The sequence below is a fragment of the Bidens hawaiensis genome, unplaced genomic scaffold (genome assembly GCF_021521415.1).
Source record: "Bidens hawaiensis isolate Kalapana, Puna unplaced genomic scaffold, B.hawaiensis_p1.1 tig00027432_1, whole genome shotgun sequence".
Lineage (NCBI taxonomy): Eukaryota > Viridiplantae > Streptophyta > Magnoliopsida > Asterales > Asteraceae > Bidens > Bidens hawaiensis.
This window is the reverse complement of record NW_027494442.1, coordinates 73,669-91,576: the sequence shown is the minus strand read 5'-3', so window position 1 is coordinate 91,576 and position 17,908 is coordinate 73,669. Positions and strand designations below refer to the sequence as shown.

Genomic DNA, 17,908 nt, shown 5'->3' with positions numbered 1-17,908 from the left:
GAAGTTATATTAAAATAAAATTCTTTTATCATAGGCCGTATGAGTGCCAGTACCGTAACATATCGTGATGAATCAAACCGCATCTGATCAAAAATCAATATTATCCTAATCTTTACCAGTATTTGTTTTTATAGTTTCCCAAAACTGTGACAAATGTTCTTGCTCTAGACCTTCTTGTATAAATTTTGTTAAAAAATATAGTTATATTCTAAATAAGTTATTAGTTTCTATGGTTTCCGATCAATTCAAAACACGTGTCAATATCTTCGATTACTATAGCCAGTGTCGATACCGTAAAAAACCGAACTAACGAAAGAAAATATAATTTCCCTAAGTTTGGGGGGGGTTCCTTTTGAGGTAGTGCAGAATAAGAATAAGGTGGTGGCATTGGTATATGATGGAGTCAAACAAAATGGCAGCTGCAGCAGCATTGATCAAGTGAGATGCTTCCAGTTTTGCCCACACAGTCCACCAACAAATCAAATGGCTTGTTCATCATCATCATCGTCAAGAGAGAGTAGTAGTGATTGTTGGGATTGGAGGCGAGCATTATCAGCTGAAATGAAGCTGTTCCGAGGGTTAGCCTTGGCCTTCACTCTCGCCTTCACCTTACTCCTCTTCCTCTCCTTCTACCTCTTCTACCTCCGCCTCCGCCGCCACCCTCCATCACACACTCCGCCCGATACCGAGGAGGTATATTATATTACATTTTGCTTTTAGGGCTTTTTTTGTTGAAATTGTTGCATTTGGATTGATTATTAGGAGGAGCAGGTTGAATTAGGGGTGAAGAAGGAATTGAGGGAGATGCTGCCAGTTATTGTCTTCAAGGAGAGCTTTTCGGTTACTGATACCTTGTGAGTTTCTTTCTTTCATCTTCCTTGTTATTATTAGGGCTCTAAATGAGCCGTTCAACGGGAAGTTGGTTTATGTTGTGTTTGAATAACTGAATGAATGAGCATTGAACACGGACAGAGGTCGTGTTCGTTCAGTTGTGTTTGTCAATGTTCGATAATGTAATTGCTTACATCTGTTGATGTTTGATTATTAAAGGTTTTTAATGACTTTTCTAATCTTATTCTGTAGATTTAAGCAAAATTATAAACTATAAAATGTGATTAATTGACGTATAAATATGAATGTTAAAAGTAAAACACCAACACAAATTTGGTAGCCAGATCGAACTGTTGATATTGACCATTCTCGAGCTCGACTCTCAACTAGCCAAATCAAATGAAACATTGTGTTTTTTTTTTGTGTTCGTGAACCATTCAGGAACAAGTACATTTTCTTAATGAATGAACACGAACAAGAATTTCCGTTCGGTTAGTTGTTCATGAACAGTTTACTTGTCTGATAAAAGTTTAACGGACAAACATGAACAAGAATTGTTCGGTTCGGTTTGTTTACAGCATAGTCACATAAATCGCTCACAGACCCACGAATTTCGTATTGGTACGTTGTGTACCCAATCGCAATTCGTCGGCGCTCCGGTCGCCGGAGAATTCGCGAATTCAAATTCGATCCTTGAAAACCTAAACCGCGATTTTGAATCTGATGATCGTCGCTCTAATTGAACAATAAATCAAGTATCCTAATTTCTGGTACGTCGGACTCGCCGGAAAGAGGAAGAAGGAAGAGATCGACGGGGAAGATGGGAGAAGAAGAACGGCTGATATGTTATTTTAGGGTTTAAAAAGTTTTGATATTAACCCAATACTCTATCATTCTTTACATTTAGTCCCTAAAACCTATTCTTTACATTGATATTAACCCAATACTCTCTCATTCTTTACATTTAGTCCCTAAAGTTTATAAACTTTTACATAAAACCTATTAAAAATGTAAAATTAGTTTGTGTATTCAAACAATTAACCCCCTCTATTACCACTAGTTTACATTTGATCATTAAACTTATATATTTATACATAAAAAGTATTAAATTAAATTTATAATATATATAAATGGTAAGTTGCTAGAATTGGTAGATGTGCTTAAAAGACGTAGGGTTCAGATAGCATGCCTCCAGGAGACTAAGTGGAAAGGACATAGAGGGGCTGAGTGTAATGGGTATAAGTTGTGGTACTCGGGGTCTGATGGAGCTAGGAATGGAGTGGGGTTTCTAGTGGCTAAGGAAATACACACTAGTGTGGTGGAGGTGATAAGACATAATGACAGGATTATGGTGTTGAAATTAGTACTAGGAGAGGAAGTAGTGGCAGTAGTCTCCGCCTACGCGCCTCATGTAGGCCTAGGGGATCAGGAAAAGAGAGAATTTTGGGATTGCCTAGACGCAGTGGTAGGGGGCATACCTAGGGGGAGAGGATTTGCATAGGAGGTGATTTTAATGGACACATTGGTAAGGCTAACGATGGTTTTCAAGCCGTACATGGGGGTTTCGGTTTTGGTGATAGGAATGAGACCGGAACAGATCTTCTAGAGTTTGCGGTGGCACATGACCTAGGTATTATAAATTCTTATTTTAGGAAACAAGATTCTCATTTAATCACTTTTTGCAGTGGCGGACGCGACACTCAAATTGACTACCTTTTGATGAGGCAAGGAGACCGACGTTGGTGGAAGGACTGCAAAGTCATACCTGGGGAGGCAGTTGTGATCAACATCGACTACTAGTGACAGATATAGCCTTCAGAAATAAGCTGACTGTTCGAGAGAAGAAAGGTACACCGAGAATTCGATGGGGAAATTTGAAGAACGAAAATCTCCTACTGTTTAAGGATAAACTCATACTGCATACGCGGGCTCGACTAAATGGGGACTCAACTCATATATGGGAAGCTATGGAGACAAAGATCATCTAAGTAGCAAAGGAGACTCTCGGGGTCACAACAGGAAAGACAAGTGGGCATAAGGAGTCTTGGTGGTGGAATGACGCAGTGCAAGACAAGATAAGGGACAAACAAGGATGTTTTAGGGAGTTAATGAGGTGCACGAATGAGGAGGAGCGAGTGGAATTGAGGGACAACTACAAAACGGCCAAGATAGAGGCGAAGAAGGCAGTGGCGGAAGCAAAGAAGGCGGCCTTTAAACGGATGTATGAAAGTCTAGAAACAAAAGAGGGGGAACATGCTATGTTTAAGATTGCCAAAGCCAGGGAGCGTAGAAGGCAAGATCTAGGACCGGTGAAGTTCATAAAGGATACAGATGGGCATATACTGGTCAAGGAGCAGGACATCAAGCTAAGATGGCAAACCTACTTCCACAATCTTTTTAACAATGGGAGAGCTTACCAAGAAGAACATGACAACACAAACTTTCAACGACAACAATCGAATAACTGCTACTGCCGACGGATCACACGAGAAGAGGTGAAGGATGCACTTAGGAGGATGGGAAGGTCTAAGGCGGTTGGCCCAGACAACATACCCATCGAGGTGTGGAAGTGTCTGGGGGAGGAAGGAGTCATGTGGTTAACTACTCTATTCAATAGTATTCTCAAATCAGGTAAGATGTCAGACCAGTGGAGGAGCAGCGTTGTAGTTCCTATCTATAAGAACAAAGGAGACGCCCAATGTTGTGGTAACTACCGAGGAATCAAACTACTAAGTCATACTATGAAGCTATGGGAAAGAGTGATTGAGGTTAGACTTAGACGAGAAACTCAGGTTACGGTCAACCAATTTAGCTTCTTGCCGGGGCGTTCCACCACAGAGGCAATACACCTTATAAGAAGATTAATGGAAAAGTATAGGGAGAAGAAGCGTGATCTACATATGGTGTTTATTGACCTAGAAAAGGCCTACGACAGTGTGCCACGACAGGTGCTCTGGGAGTGCTTGGAGGGTAGAAGAGTGCCCAGGAAATACATAGAGATAATTATGGATATGTATACCAGGAGTGAAACAAGTGTCCGTGCGCCAGTGGGGGATACTGATTTCTTTCCTGTAGAGGTAGGTCTTCACCAGGGGTCAGCGTTGAGCCCGTTTCTTTTTGCAGTAGTCTTGGATGAGTTGTCAAAGTCGATTCAAGGGACTCTCCCGTGGTGCATGATGTTCGCAGACGATATTGTGTTACTTGCTGAGAAAAAAACAAGATCTAAACATGAGGCTTGAGGAGTGGCGAACAACCTTAGAGACAAAAGGTTTAAAGATTAGCCGATCTAAGACGGAGTACCTCCACTGTGATTTTGGTGGGATAAACGACAATGAAGACGCACAGATCACAATTGAAGGGCAGGTGGTCCCGCAGGTAATGAAGTTCAAGTATTTAGGATCATTTGTACAGAGCGATGGGGAATTAGACAGTGATGTGACCCACCGAGTTCAGGTAAGATGGTGTAGATGGAAAGCAGCCACAGGTATATTGTGCGACAAGAGTTTCCCGACTAAACTAAAGGGAAAATTTTATAGGGTGGCAGTTAGACCTGCAATGCTATATGGAACAGATTGTTGGGCCATCAAGAAGGCACAAGTGCGGAAGATGGAGGTAGCAGAAATGAGAATGCTACGTTGGATGTGTGGGCACACAAGGCTAGACCGAATAAGAAACGTTGTGTTTCGCGAGAGATTAGGGGTGGCGAACATAGCAGACAAGATAAGTGAGTGGAGATTGAGATGGTTTGGACATGTAAAGAGAAGACAGACGACGAATCCTGTTAGATCCGTAGAAAACATTACTATAGAGGGGAGGAGGGGTAGAGGACGACCGAAATTGACTTGGGATGAGAGGATTAGGCTTGATTTGATAGACCTAAACCTCTCCGAGGACATGGTTGAGGATAGGAATTCGTGGAGAAGTAGAATTAAAGTTAAGGATTTTTAGAGAGAATTGAATACCTTAGGGCTTAGACTTAACTTATTTAGGTCACATACCATAATGGTATTTCCCTTACATATATTATTATTATTATTATTATTATTATTATTATTATTATTATAATTATTATTAGCTTTTATATAGCTGTTAAACTGTGATCTTATTATTAATATTATTATAATTAGTAGTAGTTTTTATATAACTGTTAAACTTTGATTTCCTTTATTTTGCTTCATACACATGTACTTAGAGCCGAGGGTCTCTCTGGAAGCCACCTCTTTATTCCTTTGGATAGAGGTACGGTGTGCCTACATCCCACCCTCCCCAGACCCTACTTATAGCTTTGCTGTCGGTGGGATTTTACTGGGCATGATTGATTGATTGATTGATTGATATATATAAATTATAAATAGCTAGTTTTATATTTGGTGCATCGAACCGAACTACATGGTACACCGTACCGGTTCGTATCAAAATGAACCTACCCCCTCCGTACCGAATTCGTCTAGCTTAGCGAACCGCGTACCCGTACCGGAGTGTACCGCGATTTATGTGACTATAGTTTACAGCCATAGTCATTATTATACATTGTGGATCTTTTATATGAAGCATTTGCCAATTGGAACTAATAACTTGCGGTTTAGATTTTACAACCCTAGTCATTATTATACATTCTGGATCCTTTATATGAAGTGTTTGCACAACTGGAAATAATAACTTGCAGAAGTTGGGGGAAAATTGGGTGTCTGTGCATCAGCTTCCATGTTTATAGATATATAGCATCTCATTAGTCTTTGTATCAAGTATTTTTAACAATATCATTTATATAATATGCAGATGCTCAGTATGCCTTGGGGACTACCAGGCAGAAGATAGGCTGCAACAGATACCGGCTTGCAAGCACGCGTTTCATGTGGAATGCATTGACAGCTGGCTTTCTACTCATACCACTTGTCCACTTTGTCGCCTCTCTCTTCTTACTTCTTCTCCAACTGAACCGCAACCGACTAACGACTCTGTAACTACTGAACCTGAAAACAGTACGGGCACATCTATTCAGATTGAAAATTGTGGGCCGTCTTCGGTAGATCCTGTAAGGCAATGAACTCATAAATTGTTTTGATATAGAATATGAATCTTTGAATAAATAGTAGTTAAGGTTATTGGGCTTACAACATGTCCGGATATACTCACGTGTATTGTGTAAATTTTGGTTTTCCTCGTTTAAATACGTATCCATTTGGGTATGCTTTATCTAATATAACTGGAGATCAGTTGGAAAGTAGGATGTAAAATATCAAACAAGAAAGTATATTGTTGGAATTGGTTTGTCTGGTTTTAGTGGAGGTCAAATTTGTTTTTCCTCGTTTAAACGAGCTGAGCTGAGCTGAGTACCGGCTTGTCTAATTTCTAGGGTTGCTTGCTTAGTTTACAAGTGCTCGAGCTCCACTCTTTTATAATATATGAAATAGTTATCATCATTTTGTAATTACGTATTTATCATGTAAAATGTAAAATTCTGATACTGTGTTTGTATAATAATGGTCTTTTAAACTCAAGGGTAAGGGTTTGGTGAAGCTTGGGCTTGAGCTTGTTTATTAGATGACCTCCGGTTTAAATCTGGACTTGTGACCGTTAGGGTCCAATTGTATTGTTGTAGAGTATTGTTATGTGAGTTGATTTGTACACCAAGACACCACTAATATCTTATTGTGTTCTGTACATGTAATGCAAGATTTAATAATTTTTAAAAACTTTTTTGTTATTGAAACCACATAAAAATTTTGGTAGTTTTAAGATGCTTCCAGGTTACTTAAAGGCTTGAGAGAGGATAAAAGACGGACAGAAAATATATGGTGATTATTAAATTCAGATTGAATAAAATTGAGATTTAGTTTTTTAGGGCAATTTAGTGTCTTACCTCATCAACTGGTTGGTTCGGAAAAACTTTTAAATTCATAATAGAATTTCAATGTATACCTCTAAATAAACCAATGCTTTTCACACTAGACAGACATCGAACAGATTGTCTTACTAATTCACTGGTCGGTCTAGTTAGACCGGATTTAAGGGTCTAGTTAGACCGGATTTAAGAACCGAATGATGTACTGAATAATTCAAAAACTAAAATTGTAAATGTATCTAATAGAAAACAACTAGATGAGTGCCCACGCGATCGGCGGGTAACGAAAATCATAGTAATCATGTAACAATTAATGAACAACGTTTGAACCAATCATCACCTTTGGTCAGCCGGTTTCCGAAGGCTTAAACCATAGCAAACGTTTGGCTTACGGTTTATACAAAAAATTGGTCATATAAAACCGGACCGGAAGGTCGACTTATCATTGAAGCTCAATGCGTGTAATCAAACCATTAGTAACGATTCAGTTTAAAGTTTCAAAGGTTTAGTTTCGGTTCTCAATAACAAAAAAATCGAACCAACGGTTTGGCTCACGATATTACTTGGAAAACCGTTAAAAACCGAATTGTGAACACCCATACGTAATATGTTAAATTTTTTATTAGAAAAGTTATAGCTATATCATACCCAAATTAAAGACAATAAAATACTCATTTTTATGGTGCAATTTTAAAATATTAACGTATGAAAAAATTATGGCCGTTGACAAGTCGTTGGTGGGAAGTTATTTACATTTAAAATTAAAAGGAATATATGTGTAAAGATAAAGGTTCAAAGTAGTAATTATTTTTCTTAAATTTACAAAAGTTAAGTAAAGTTGAGGGGACAATGTTGTAACTATTTTAAGACATATTTTCAATGGACAAGTTTGTCCTTATCTTGGATGCTATGTAAGATGTACCTTAAGCAATAAAAATTGTAAATTACTAAAAAATGAGTGTCTTAATTTACCCTTGTTTGGTGTATTATATATAGTATAGATATAGATATATATATATATATATACAAATGATTAGTCCTACATATGATAGAAACCGAATGTCACTTGTGATATAGTATCTGGCGTAAATAAACACATGATTAGTCCTATATAAGGTAGAAAACCTAAATCACTTATGATTTAGTATCAACATAATTTTTAAGATAAGTTTAATACATGATTAGCCCTATATAAGAGAGAAAACCAAAATATAATGTGGTGATAGGAGGGGAAGGAGAAGACAATGCTCATTGTCATATGTGGTGGAGTTAATGGCGGCAAATAATGCGGGCGGTACTTGGTGGTGATTGTCGACAATGGTGATGGTGATGGCAACCATTGAATAACTTTGTACCGACTAAAGTTAGTTAAAGAAAAACTGATAATAATAGTTAAAATTTTACATAGCATATGAAATCGTCTAAAAATCCACTCATTCACCCATAGCAAAGATACCAAATCCCAGCAAAGGAAACGCAAATATAACATGGGATATATATTCTTATATATGAACAAAAAGGGACATATAACATGGGAAGAACATACTTCCCATGTTAAAAAACCACGTGGAATGCAAATATAAGAATATATAAGACTAGCAATTCAGATGATGCAACAAAGGAAGTACAAGTTATAACATATGGATGAGCTATGGATAATACTAGAATCGATCCCGAAAGATTTGAAATATTTGATACCAGTACCGATATTTCGAGCAAAATGCGGGAAGTACAAATACCGTACCGGTATCGAAAACTTAAAACTTATTACCGAATTCGGTACCGATACCGAAAAACGCTCATCTCTAGTACGACATGCTATAAATATATACAAATAGTTTTTAGTATAGAAAATAGAAATAAGTTGACATAGAAGAAAAGTTTACATGTGTATAAAAATAAGTTGCTAGTTTTCATGAATAGTGATGTTTATGAGTTAACTAATGTTAAAAAAGTTGTTTTCTAAGTATGTATTTACCCAAACATTTACATCAGGAAATAAGAAAATAATAATCTATCTATACTATATATAATACATCAAACAAGGGTAAATTAAGACACTCATTTTTAAGTAATTTACAACACTTAAATCATGAGTTACATGTGTTAGTAAGAGTAAACATGTCTTTTAAACACAATTCATTCAACTTACAAGTTTGGTCCCTCATCTTTAACCATATTATGTTTTTAATTTAACTTGTAAACTAACTTCTCACCCATGATTTTTAAACGACTATAGCCTTTTCATACGTTAATATTTTTATAAACAAATTGCACCATAAAAACGAGCATTTTATTCTCTTTAATTTGGATATGATATTGTTGTATTTTTTTTTTCATTTTAAATAAATTAATATGTTACGTAGGGTTGTTCAGTGTCGGTTTTAATGGTTTTTAAGTTAAACTTGTGAGTCTAACCGTTAATACTGATTTTTTGTCTTCCAAAACCAAACTCAACCATTGAAAGTTGAAACTGAATCGTTACTAACGGCCTGGTTCCAGTTTGGTTTCACAGTTTAAACTTTAATAATAAATTTAGTTTAAAATAATTAATAATTTAAATGTACCATCAATTTTAACTAAAAACCAACATAATATGATACTTGAGATGATCATAAATAAAAATGATAATTTTAGCCACATAAATGGTAAGTATTAATGGAAGATCTAGGACGTAAAATAATAACAACAAATATTACAAAAGGAATCATATTGCAATTAGGTTAATTTACAATTTTTTCTGGTTTCATATGGCCAGTTGCCGATATAAACCGCGAACCAACCGTTCACTACGTTTTGAAAATTTTGAAACCGACCAACAAACCGAAAGTAAAAAAGAAAAAAAAAAGAAGTCAAACCAATGACCGATTTAAACGATTTCAAGGTTTTAACCGAACCATAAACACTTATATTTGTACGTGATTAACAGGTTCAAACACCCGCTGCATCGCGCGGACACCTGTCTAGTACTATATATAATGCACCACTCATGGACAAATTAAGACACTAAATTTTAAGTAATTTATAATTTTTTAAACACATAGTACAACCATAAATAGGGGTATAGAAGTCATTCTATCACTAAATTTAACGTTTCTTTCATATTTCTTTAAATTATTTACAACCTTGCCCCCTCAACTTTAATCAACATTTGAAAATTTAAAGAATAGTTAAACTTTGATCCTATCATCTTTTAACTATATATTATTTATAATTTCACTTTTAACCCAAATCCCTCACGATTTTTAAACGGTCATAATTTTTTCATACATCAATATTTTGTTTAAAAAATTGCACCATAAAAACGAGCATTTAATTCTCTTTAATTTGAGTATGATATTGTTATAGTTTGTTTTTAGTTAAAAATAGCATCTTACGTATAGGCGTTTGTGGTCCGGTTTTGATGGTTTTAAACTAAGCCGTGAGCCAAGCCGTTTTTTGTCATCGAAAACTGAAACCAAACCGTTGAAAATTAAAACCCAACAAAAACAAACCATTAACAATGGTTAGATTTTGGTTTCATTTGTACTTCGCTACTAAATTGAGTTCAAAATAAGAATTCTTAATTCACGGTTTCAGATAAGTTCTCGCTGCGTATGCGGCATCGTCTGGCAATAAATAAAGAGTAAGAAAATAAAAATAAAAACCAGCATCTCTCTGGGGTGTGGTACAATTAGAATTCGTCCCTGTGTTGTTTCAGCGTCAGTCAATCACCACCAGCGCTGTGGAAGAAAAGAAAAGTAACATCTACTCAACGACGGTCTTCTTCTTCTTCTTCTTCTTCTTCTTCTTCATAAGGAAGGAGGTAACTGCTAATAGTAATCCATCCGTGTAAATTAATTATAATTAGGTTATATTTATACATACATACATACATACCTGTTCACTCTACTCATCGATATTTCATTTCCAATTGAGACTTTATAACTTCTGATATATGCTATGCTGTGGTTTAATCTGAAAAGATTTGTTCCACCCGATCTGAATCTGAATCTGAATTGCACGTAACTGACTGACTCTCAATAATAACATTATTACACCTATCTTCATTTTCTATTTCTTCAATTATTATTACGTGTCCGGATCTCAACACACATTTTCTATCTCTTCACTCCTTGTAATTTTTAATAATTTCATGTTATTCTTCATTTCCTCAACGACATTCCAGATCTTGTGCTGGATCTGTATGCTGTTTTTTATTACATGCCTCATAACTTCATCATAATGTGATTGACAATGTCACTAACTAGTTTTACACACCAGTGTTGTAGAAATCGCTAGGCGCTAGTCCAGGGGTGGGGTAGGGACTAGCGATTAATCAGGATTAGTATGGATTAATCGGATTGGATTTTGTACACACACATATATATACCAAATTTTATATACAGAGTTTTCGATTTTGACCATAGCTGCCACTAGTCGGTGGGGTACGCCTAGGTGGGATTTTTCAACCATGGTTTTAGTTCAAATATTACACTGTAGATAGAAGTAGAACCAAATTGAATGATAAACTGACCTAGCAGTGTATTCGTTTAGTGGTTTCTACTTTTTAACCCTGGTTTTGTTAACTTGGTTCTGCTTTGGCTCTAATCACATACAGGTAGTTGGCTAGTTATTGTGGTATTGACTGAAAAAATGGCAGAGATAGCAACAGATGAACTGGTAAAGAGTTTTACTTAATTGTTTATATTTAGTTTTTTGAAAACATTTGTTTGGCTTACTTTTTATCTGTGTGTGGATACGTTGGTGTTGTCAGCGTAAATCTGAAGCTGAAATCATGGATGCCAGTAAATCTGTTTTTATTTTGGGGTCTGTTGTTGGTGATTTAACAATTGAAGAAGATGCAGGCAGGTACACTTCGTTATCCTTGATTCAACCAAAATTAAGATAATGTGGTCATGCAGACTGTTTCTGTTTTTAGTTTTATTATTGGTGGATTTTAAATGTTGTTGCTATGCGATGAAGTCGAAAGCTTTGATTTTGAGTTTTCTGAATCAATGATTCGTTTGCTTCAGCAATGATATATCATTGGAAGGACTGCAACAGGAGCTCGAAGAGTGCAAAGCTGACGAGGTACTTTTACTTATATAGCCACTTCTTCAGTTGTGTATTTGATAATTCCATTATTTGTTAAATCTATATTGTTTCTATGTACACTTCTTTATATATCTTTCAAAGCTATCCTGCCTAAAACCATTGATGTGTATTTTGAATTTAGGCATGTATATAAACCGAATGAGCATGAACAGAGCATGCCTGTGTTCATTCGTTTAACTCTAACAGAACAAACGATTGGACACGAACAATTAACTGAAAGGAGTTTCTTGTTTGTGTTTGTTTGTGTTAATTAAACGAACGATTCACAAACACAAATGGACATAACTAGATATAGATGAGCGAACACAGCTGAGCGAAAACCAGTTAGAAGTAGATGTGAACAACAATGTGTTGGGCCTAAAAAGCTGTTAAAGCTTGATTAAATTGCAATGCCTCAAAAAAACCTAAATGATTATATTAACAAACGTAAACGACAAACTTAAATAGTGTAAACTAACAAACATAAATGAATGCAAATGAACAAACATAAGCAAATTTAAATTAACCAACATAAAGGAATGAACATAAACAAATTTAAGTGAACCAATGTAAAGGAACGGACATAAACGAATTTAACTGAACGAACGTAAACGGACCTTCACGAATATAAATGAATGAACGTAAACGCACGCTCACAAACATAAATGAACGAACAAGACGTGTTCATGTTCGTTTTTTTATCTAAATGGACACAAAATTTCTGTTCATGTTCGTTTGTGTATTAAATAAACGAACTTCCCACCGTTCGTCCGTTTACTGGCCTAGGTCTGATATGATCGTACCATTTTATTTGAAAATTCGTGTTTATAAGTGTTGTCATTTCTTATGTGAGGACAATCATATTTTGATGTAGTTCTAGTTATAATGGCAACTGAAATTTGTATTTGACACGCATATATTTTTGTGTAATGAGGTTGTTACTTCTTTGTACTTAGGTTGTTGCAAACATATTATCGAAAGGTGTGAAACTGCGGGAGTACACCAAAGGAGTTGAAAACAATTTACGCCAAGTAGAATTGGACTCAATTCAGGCAGGTGGCCTAGCATTGTGTGTGTGTGTTAATATATATATTTTTATGTTTGCATTTATACTAACCTAACTTATCTTTTTATAAACAGGAATACATAACAGAGAGTGATAATCTAGTGTCACTGCATGATCAAATCCGTGATTGTGACATCATTCTTTCACAAATGGAAACTCTACTTGGTGGATTTCAGGTAATTGATTATGTTTTAGACAAAAGTGCATTGCATTATTAAAATTATGATGATACTGTTACATTACATTACTCAAATTATTTCATATTTATTGTGCTAGGTTGAAATTGGTTCAATTAGTTCAGACATAAAAATACTTCAAGAGAAATCTTTAGATATGGGACTGAAGCTAAAAAATCGCAAGGTATTGTTTTTTAATTTTTATATTGCATACTTATCATTTTTTTGTAATGACCATACTTTTATATTACATTCTTCAAATAGGTGCCTGATGTTATAAAGCGCATCTTTAACTGCAACTTTAGCTGTCATATATTAATATAAAAGTTCATGATTTACAGTATTTGCCATATTTCACAGGTTGCAGAATCGAAATTAGCTAAATTTGTTGAAGAAATAATTGTACCACCAAGGATGATAGACATAATTGTTGATGGAGAGGTAACTAGTTTTGAGCTTCTTTTTTATGACTGTTGCTTCTGTGAAAAGATTTTATCTTTTTGTTAAAAGCAAGAAATCCAATGTACTGAAATGTTTTGAGAAATTCTGCGACATTTGATTTGTATTTATGTAACAAACATACTGCAGTACATTATATATATATATATATATATTTGATTTTAAATTTAATTTTAGGTAAATGATGAATACCTGAGGACTCTTGAGATTCTGAGCAAGAAGCTGAAGTTTGTGGAAGTAGATCCCATGGTTAAAACTTCAAATGCTCTAAAAGATGTTCAGCCCGAATTAGAAAGACTTAGACAAAAAGCAATTTCAAAGGTAAAGTAAACTGATTGGCCTGCTTCTTGCACTGCTGTACTTCACTTCTTATTGTTTATTGTATATTCTTTCCAACTTTCAGGTTTTTGAATTTATGATCCAGAAGCTTTATGCATTGAGGAAACCTAAAACAAATATCCAGATTCTTCAGCAGAGCATCCTGCTAAAATACAAGTCAGTTCTCTCTTTTAATTGTCTTCAGTATGATATTTCCAGTAGTTATGGTATATATTGTATATGAATCTACTTATAGGTGGTAACCATGACTCTTTGTTCAAATAATGGGTTAATTTTGGAAAAACAATAATTGGATATGGCGTTTCATCTGGGACACCTTCAATTAGTCAACTGGTCAAAATGGGTCATCTTAAATTACTCAGCGGGTCAAGTTGGGCTACCTCAAAGTAGTCAACGAGTCAAAATGGGTAACTATTATAAAACTTTGTAACTTAAAGAAAGGTCCAAACAGGTAGCACTACCCGTGACAATCGTTTGTCTTTACCTACACTCCACCGCCTGGCGCCACGACACTCCACTGCCCCATGCCCCTGCCATGGCTAGTCCACTCTGTTGTCGCTGCCATCTGCACACTCACCACTACTATCTTCACCACCAAGCGCCACAATCAACGAAGGGTGGGCATGGTTGGGTGAGGGGTGGGTACTTTTTTTTTCATTTTTAGAACTTCTCGTTCTAACCTGGCGTTGGGGTGGATTGGGTACTTTGTTTCTAAAATGAGTCATTTTAACCTTTGGGGGGTGGGTGGTTACTTGTTTTTAAAACGGCTCAATTGAAACTGTTGGGTAGGGTGGTACCTCTTTTTGTAAAACGACTCTTTTCATCCCAAGGTGGGGTGGGTTATATATCTAATTCTTTTTTTATAAAAGACTTATTTTTACCCGGGGTGGGTGAGTACTTTTTTTTATAAAGACTTACTTAACCCAGGGGCTGGGGTAGGGGTGGGGTGTGCTCTGATGCGTTTTGATTCAATAACCCGATGCGTGATGCGCACGCACTATGTATGAGGCCTTTGATATTAAAAAAAATTACTAAAATTATATTTATAGATACTATTTGAACTTGTTAACTTTTTAAATTTTAATCTCTAAAAAGTAAGAGATTAAAATAAGTAATAAAAAAAAGGCCATAGTACCATTGAAGAAATTTTATGTATATACACAATCAGTCCTTAACTCTATGTGTACAAGAAGTCTATGCATGATGTATAAGTAATCTATGCATAAACATAGTTTAACTCAGTATTCAAACATCACACATTATGTGATTTAGAGCGCATCATCGAGCATCATGGAATCGCAGCGCATCGGTCCACCTGATGCGATCTCATTGGTGCATCATGCATTAAATGCTCGTGATGCGCGCGCTTTAAAACCAAGATTTTAGCCCGATTTCATATTGGTCAAACTTGTTTTGACCCCAGTCAAATTGATACTTTTTCAAAGCGGCCCACATTGACCCGTGTTCATTTTTGCTTAGAGCCCGTTTTGAACCGATCTCATTTTTTCTTAGAACCCATTCTGACCTGAACCCGCCTGGCCCGTCCAGTTTGGCCGATATCTATTAATAGTATTTCAGTTATGTGTGTGTATAGGATATCTTGTAATGACTTTATTATTTAGGTTAATTATTTATTATCGGTCCTATTACTCATGCAGGTTTGCTATTTCCTTTCTCAAAGAGCATGGGAAGGAGATTTATAATGAAGTGCGGGCAGCATATACCGATACTATGAACAAGGTAGACTAATTATATCACTCCTAAGACCTTGATTATTATTTTTATTTTGTAGTTTTAGTTAATATTTTTTCTATTATTCAGGTCTTAAGTGCTCATTTTCGTGCTTATATTCAAGCATTAGAGAAACTACAACTAGATATAGCGGGGCCCACTGATCTAATAGGTGTTGACACTAGAAGCACAAGCCTTTTTTTAAGAGGAAGAGAACCGTTGAAAAACCGGTCTGCTATCTTTGCTCTCGGGGATAGGATAAACATTCTCAAGGTCTTATAAGTGAATTTGATTATTTCTGTTTGTTTTCTCGCCAACTGGCATTTCAGTTATTATATTTCATTACTACTGGTTTAGGAAATTGATGAGCCTTCATTAATCCCACATATTGCTGAAGCAAGCTCAAAAAAATATCCTTATGAAGTTCTGTTCAGAAGCTTGCATAAGTTGCTTATGGATACTGCCACATCAGAGTACTGTATATTTGTTTTTTTAGCTCTCTCTCACATTGGCACACACACACAATGGCGTATTTTGAACCCAGAATACGCAATTTGACTTTTATAATGTTTTGCAGATATGTATTCTGTGGTGATTTCTTTGGAGAAGAGACTGTATTTTATGAAATATTTTCGGGTATTGAGGAGGTTTCAAAAAAACACGTTTATTAATGTTCAATAGTATATATATTCAGCAGTAACAATTATTTAATTTTGATTTTTTGTTAGGGCCATTTGCTGTAATGGATGAGCACTTTGGTACAGTTCTTCCAAATTCCTTTGATGCAATAGGTATAATGCTTATGATCCGCATCACCCATCAACACCAGGTAACAACTCAAGTTTGTAATATTAATATTGTAATAATAACACTTTTTCTTTGTATAATACTTCATTTTCTTCATTCTCTTTTCAGCTCATAATGTCTAGGCGACGGATTCCATGTCTTGATTCTTACCTAGACAAGGTAACGGCTTTTTATAATAATTTTTTAATATTTTGTATTTTTGTTTATATTACTATATTTTACATACATTATATGATTGTGGTTAGGTGAATATATCATTGTGGCCACGTTTCAAGATGGTATTTGATATGCACATAAACAGTTTGCGCAATGCGAATGTGAAAACACTGTGGGAAGATGATGTGCACCCGCATTATGTCATGAGGCGTTATGCTGAGTTTACAGCTTCACTTATTCAACTTAATGTTGACTATGGGGACGGGCAGGTTTGACTTATAACTCGCGTGTTTAGTGAATTTATTATGTGAAACCGAGAGGCGTTGACTTCTAACCTTTTGTTTTCTTCACAGCTTGATCTGAACATGGAAAGACTGAAAATGGCCATTGATGACTTGCTAATTAAGCTTGCTAAAATGTTCACAAAATCGAAACTGCAGACAGTTTTTCTTATTAATAACTATGACATGACAATTGCAGTTTTAAAGGTAAGGTCCTTGTTTTTGGCGCAATATATATTTGTGTGTGTTATATAAATGGTAGACGAATTAGCTATAATGCAATTTCATATTTAGGAAACGGGCCCAGAAGGTGGCAAAATTCAGGCCCATTTTGAAGAGCTTCTGAAGAATTATACAGCTATTTATGTGGTGAGTTATTAACTACATAACACCCTTAAAATCTTTCTTTTAGGCATTGAGCTGTTTTGACTTTGACCCGTCACTAAACGGGCCCGGACTGCTCATTGTGCCACCACTAGTTACTTGGGCAGTTAAATAACACTTTCTTGCTTCTCACAGGAAGAATTGCTGCTAGAGCATTTCAGCAATCTGATCAAGTTTGTCAAAACCCGAGCCTGTGAGTCTATGAATCGTCATCACATTTTGTGTTTGTTATTGATTATGTCGGTCAAAATAACTGAAGTTGACTTTTTGAATGCAGCTGAAGACCCGAATGGTTCTGACAAACCAATCACTGTGGCAGAAGTTGAACCGCTAGTTAAGGATTTTGGAAGTAGGTGGAAGGCGGCAATAGAATTAATGCATAGTGATGTAATCACTTCATTTAGCAACTTTTTATGTGGTATGGAGATATTGAAAGCCTCCTTGACGCAACTTTTACTTTACTACACGCGACTCTCTGATTGCATGAAAAAGATTGCTGGTGGGTCCGCCCTCAACAAGGATCTTGTTCCCATATCGTCTATTATGTATGAAATCAGAAAGTTCAGGACATTTTAGAAGATCGTATACACTCGAGTTGTTTGTCTGTTCATACAACTTTTTCACTTTTAAACTGTGATGTAAGAATACAGTTTCTATGCAATAATTCTTAATACGACTGTTATAACATTTGTTAACATGTGAGAGGTATGACCGTATGAGTAAGTAGTCGTGTCACTATCATGGATCGGATCGGCTA

The 17,908-nt window shown here is 35.8% G+C and overlaps 2 protein-coding genes across 5 annotated transcripts; both read left to right on the top strand.

Moving 5' to 3' along the window:
* Nucleotides 1-411: 411 nt before the first annotated feature.
* On the top strand, nucleotides 412-6,002 carry LOC143575452 (uncharacterized). Its single transcript, XM_077059832.1, has 3 exons — nucleotides 412-693; nucleotides 763-854; nucleotides 5,611-6,002. Exons 1-3 carry the CDS (start codon nucleotides 484-486, stop codon nucleotides 5,876-5,878), a joined length of 570 nt encoding a protein of 189 aa, XP_076915947.1. The 5' UTR covers nucleotides 412-483; the 3' UTR covers nucleotides 5,879-6,002.
* A 4,353-nt stretch (nucleotides 6,003-10,355) lies between these two features.
* LOC143575451 (vacuolar protein sorting-associated protein 52 A-like) lies at nucleotides 10,356-17,846 on the top strand. 4 transcript variants are annotated; one of them, XM_077059829.1, is made up of 20 exons: nucleotides 10,356-10,481; nucleotides 11,277-11,338; nucleotides 11,433-11,527; nucleotides 11,692-11,749; nucleotides 12,709-12,804; nucleotides 12,893-12,994; nucleotides 13,095-13,178; nucleotides 13,355-13,435; nucleotides 13,631-13,774; nucleotides 13,857-13,948; nucleotides 15,451-15,532; nucleotides 15,614-15,796; nucleotides 15,881-15,996; nucleotides 16,101-16,159; nucleotides 16,252-16,352; nucleotides 16,439-16,489; nucleotides 16,576-16,755; nucleotides 16,840-16,974; nucleotides 17,062-17,136; nucleotides 17,287-17,846. In XM_077059829.1, exons 2-20 carry the CDS (start codon nucleotides 11,312-11,314, stop codon nucleotides 17,725-17,727), a joined length of 2,202 nt encoding a protein of 733 aa, XP_076915944.1. In that variant the 5' UTR covers nucleotides 10,356-10,481; nucleotides 11,277-11,311; the 3' UTR covers nucleotides 17,728-17,846. The 4 variants fall into 4 exon arrangements, with proteins under 4 accessions (XP_076915944.1, XP_076915943.1, XP_076915945.1 ...); XM_077059830.1 differs by lacking the exon at nucleotides 10,356-10,481 and having other exon boundaries at nucleotides 11,183-11,338; nucleotides 17,287-17,344; nucleotides 17,429-17,846; XM_077059828.1 differs by lacking the exon at nucleotides 10,356-10,481 and having other exon boundaries at nucleotides 11,181-11,338.
* Nucleotides 17,847-17,908: the final 62 nt, after the last annotated feature.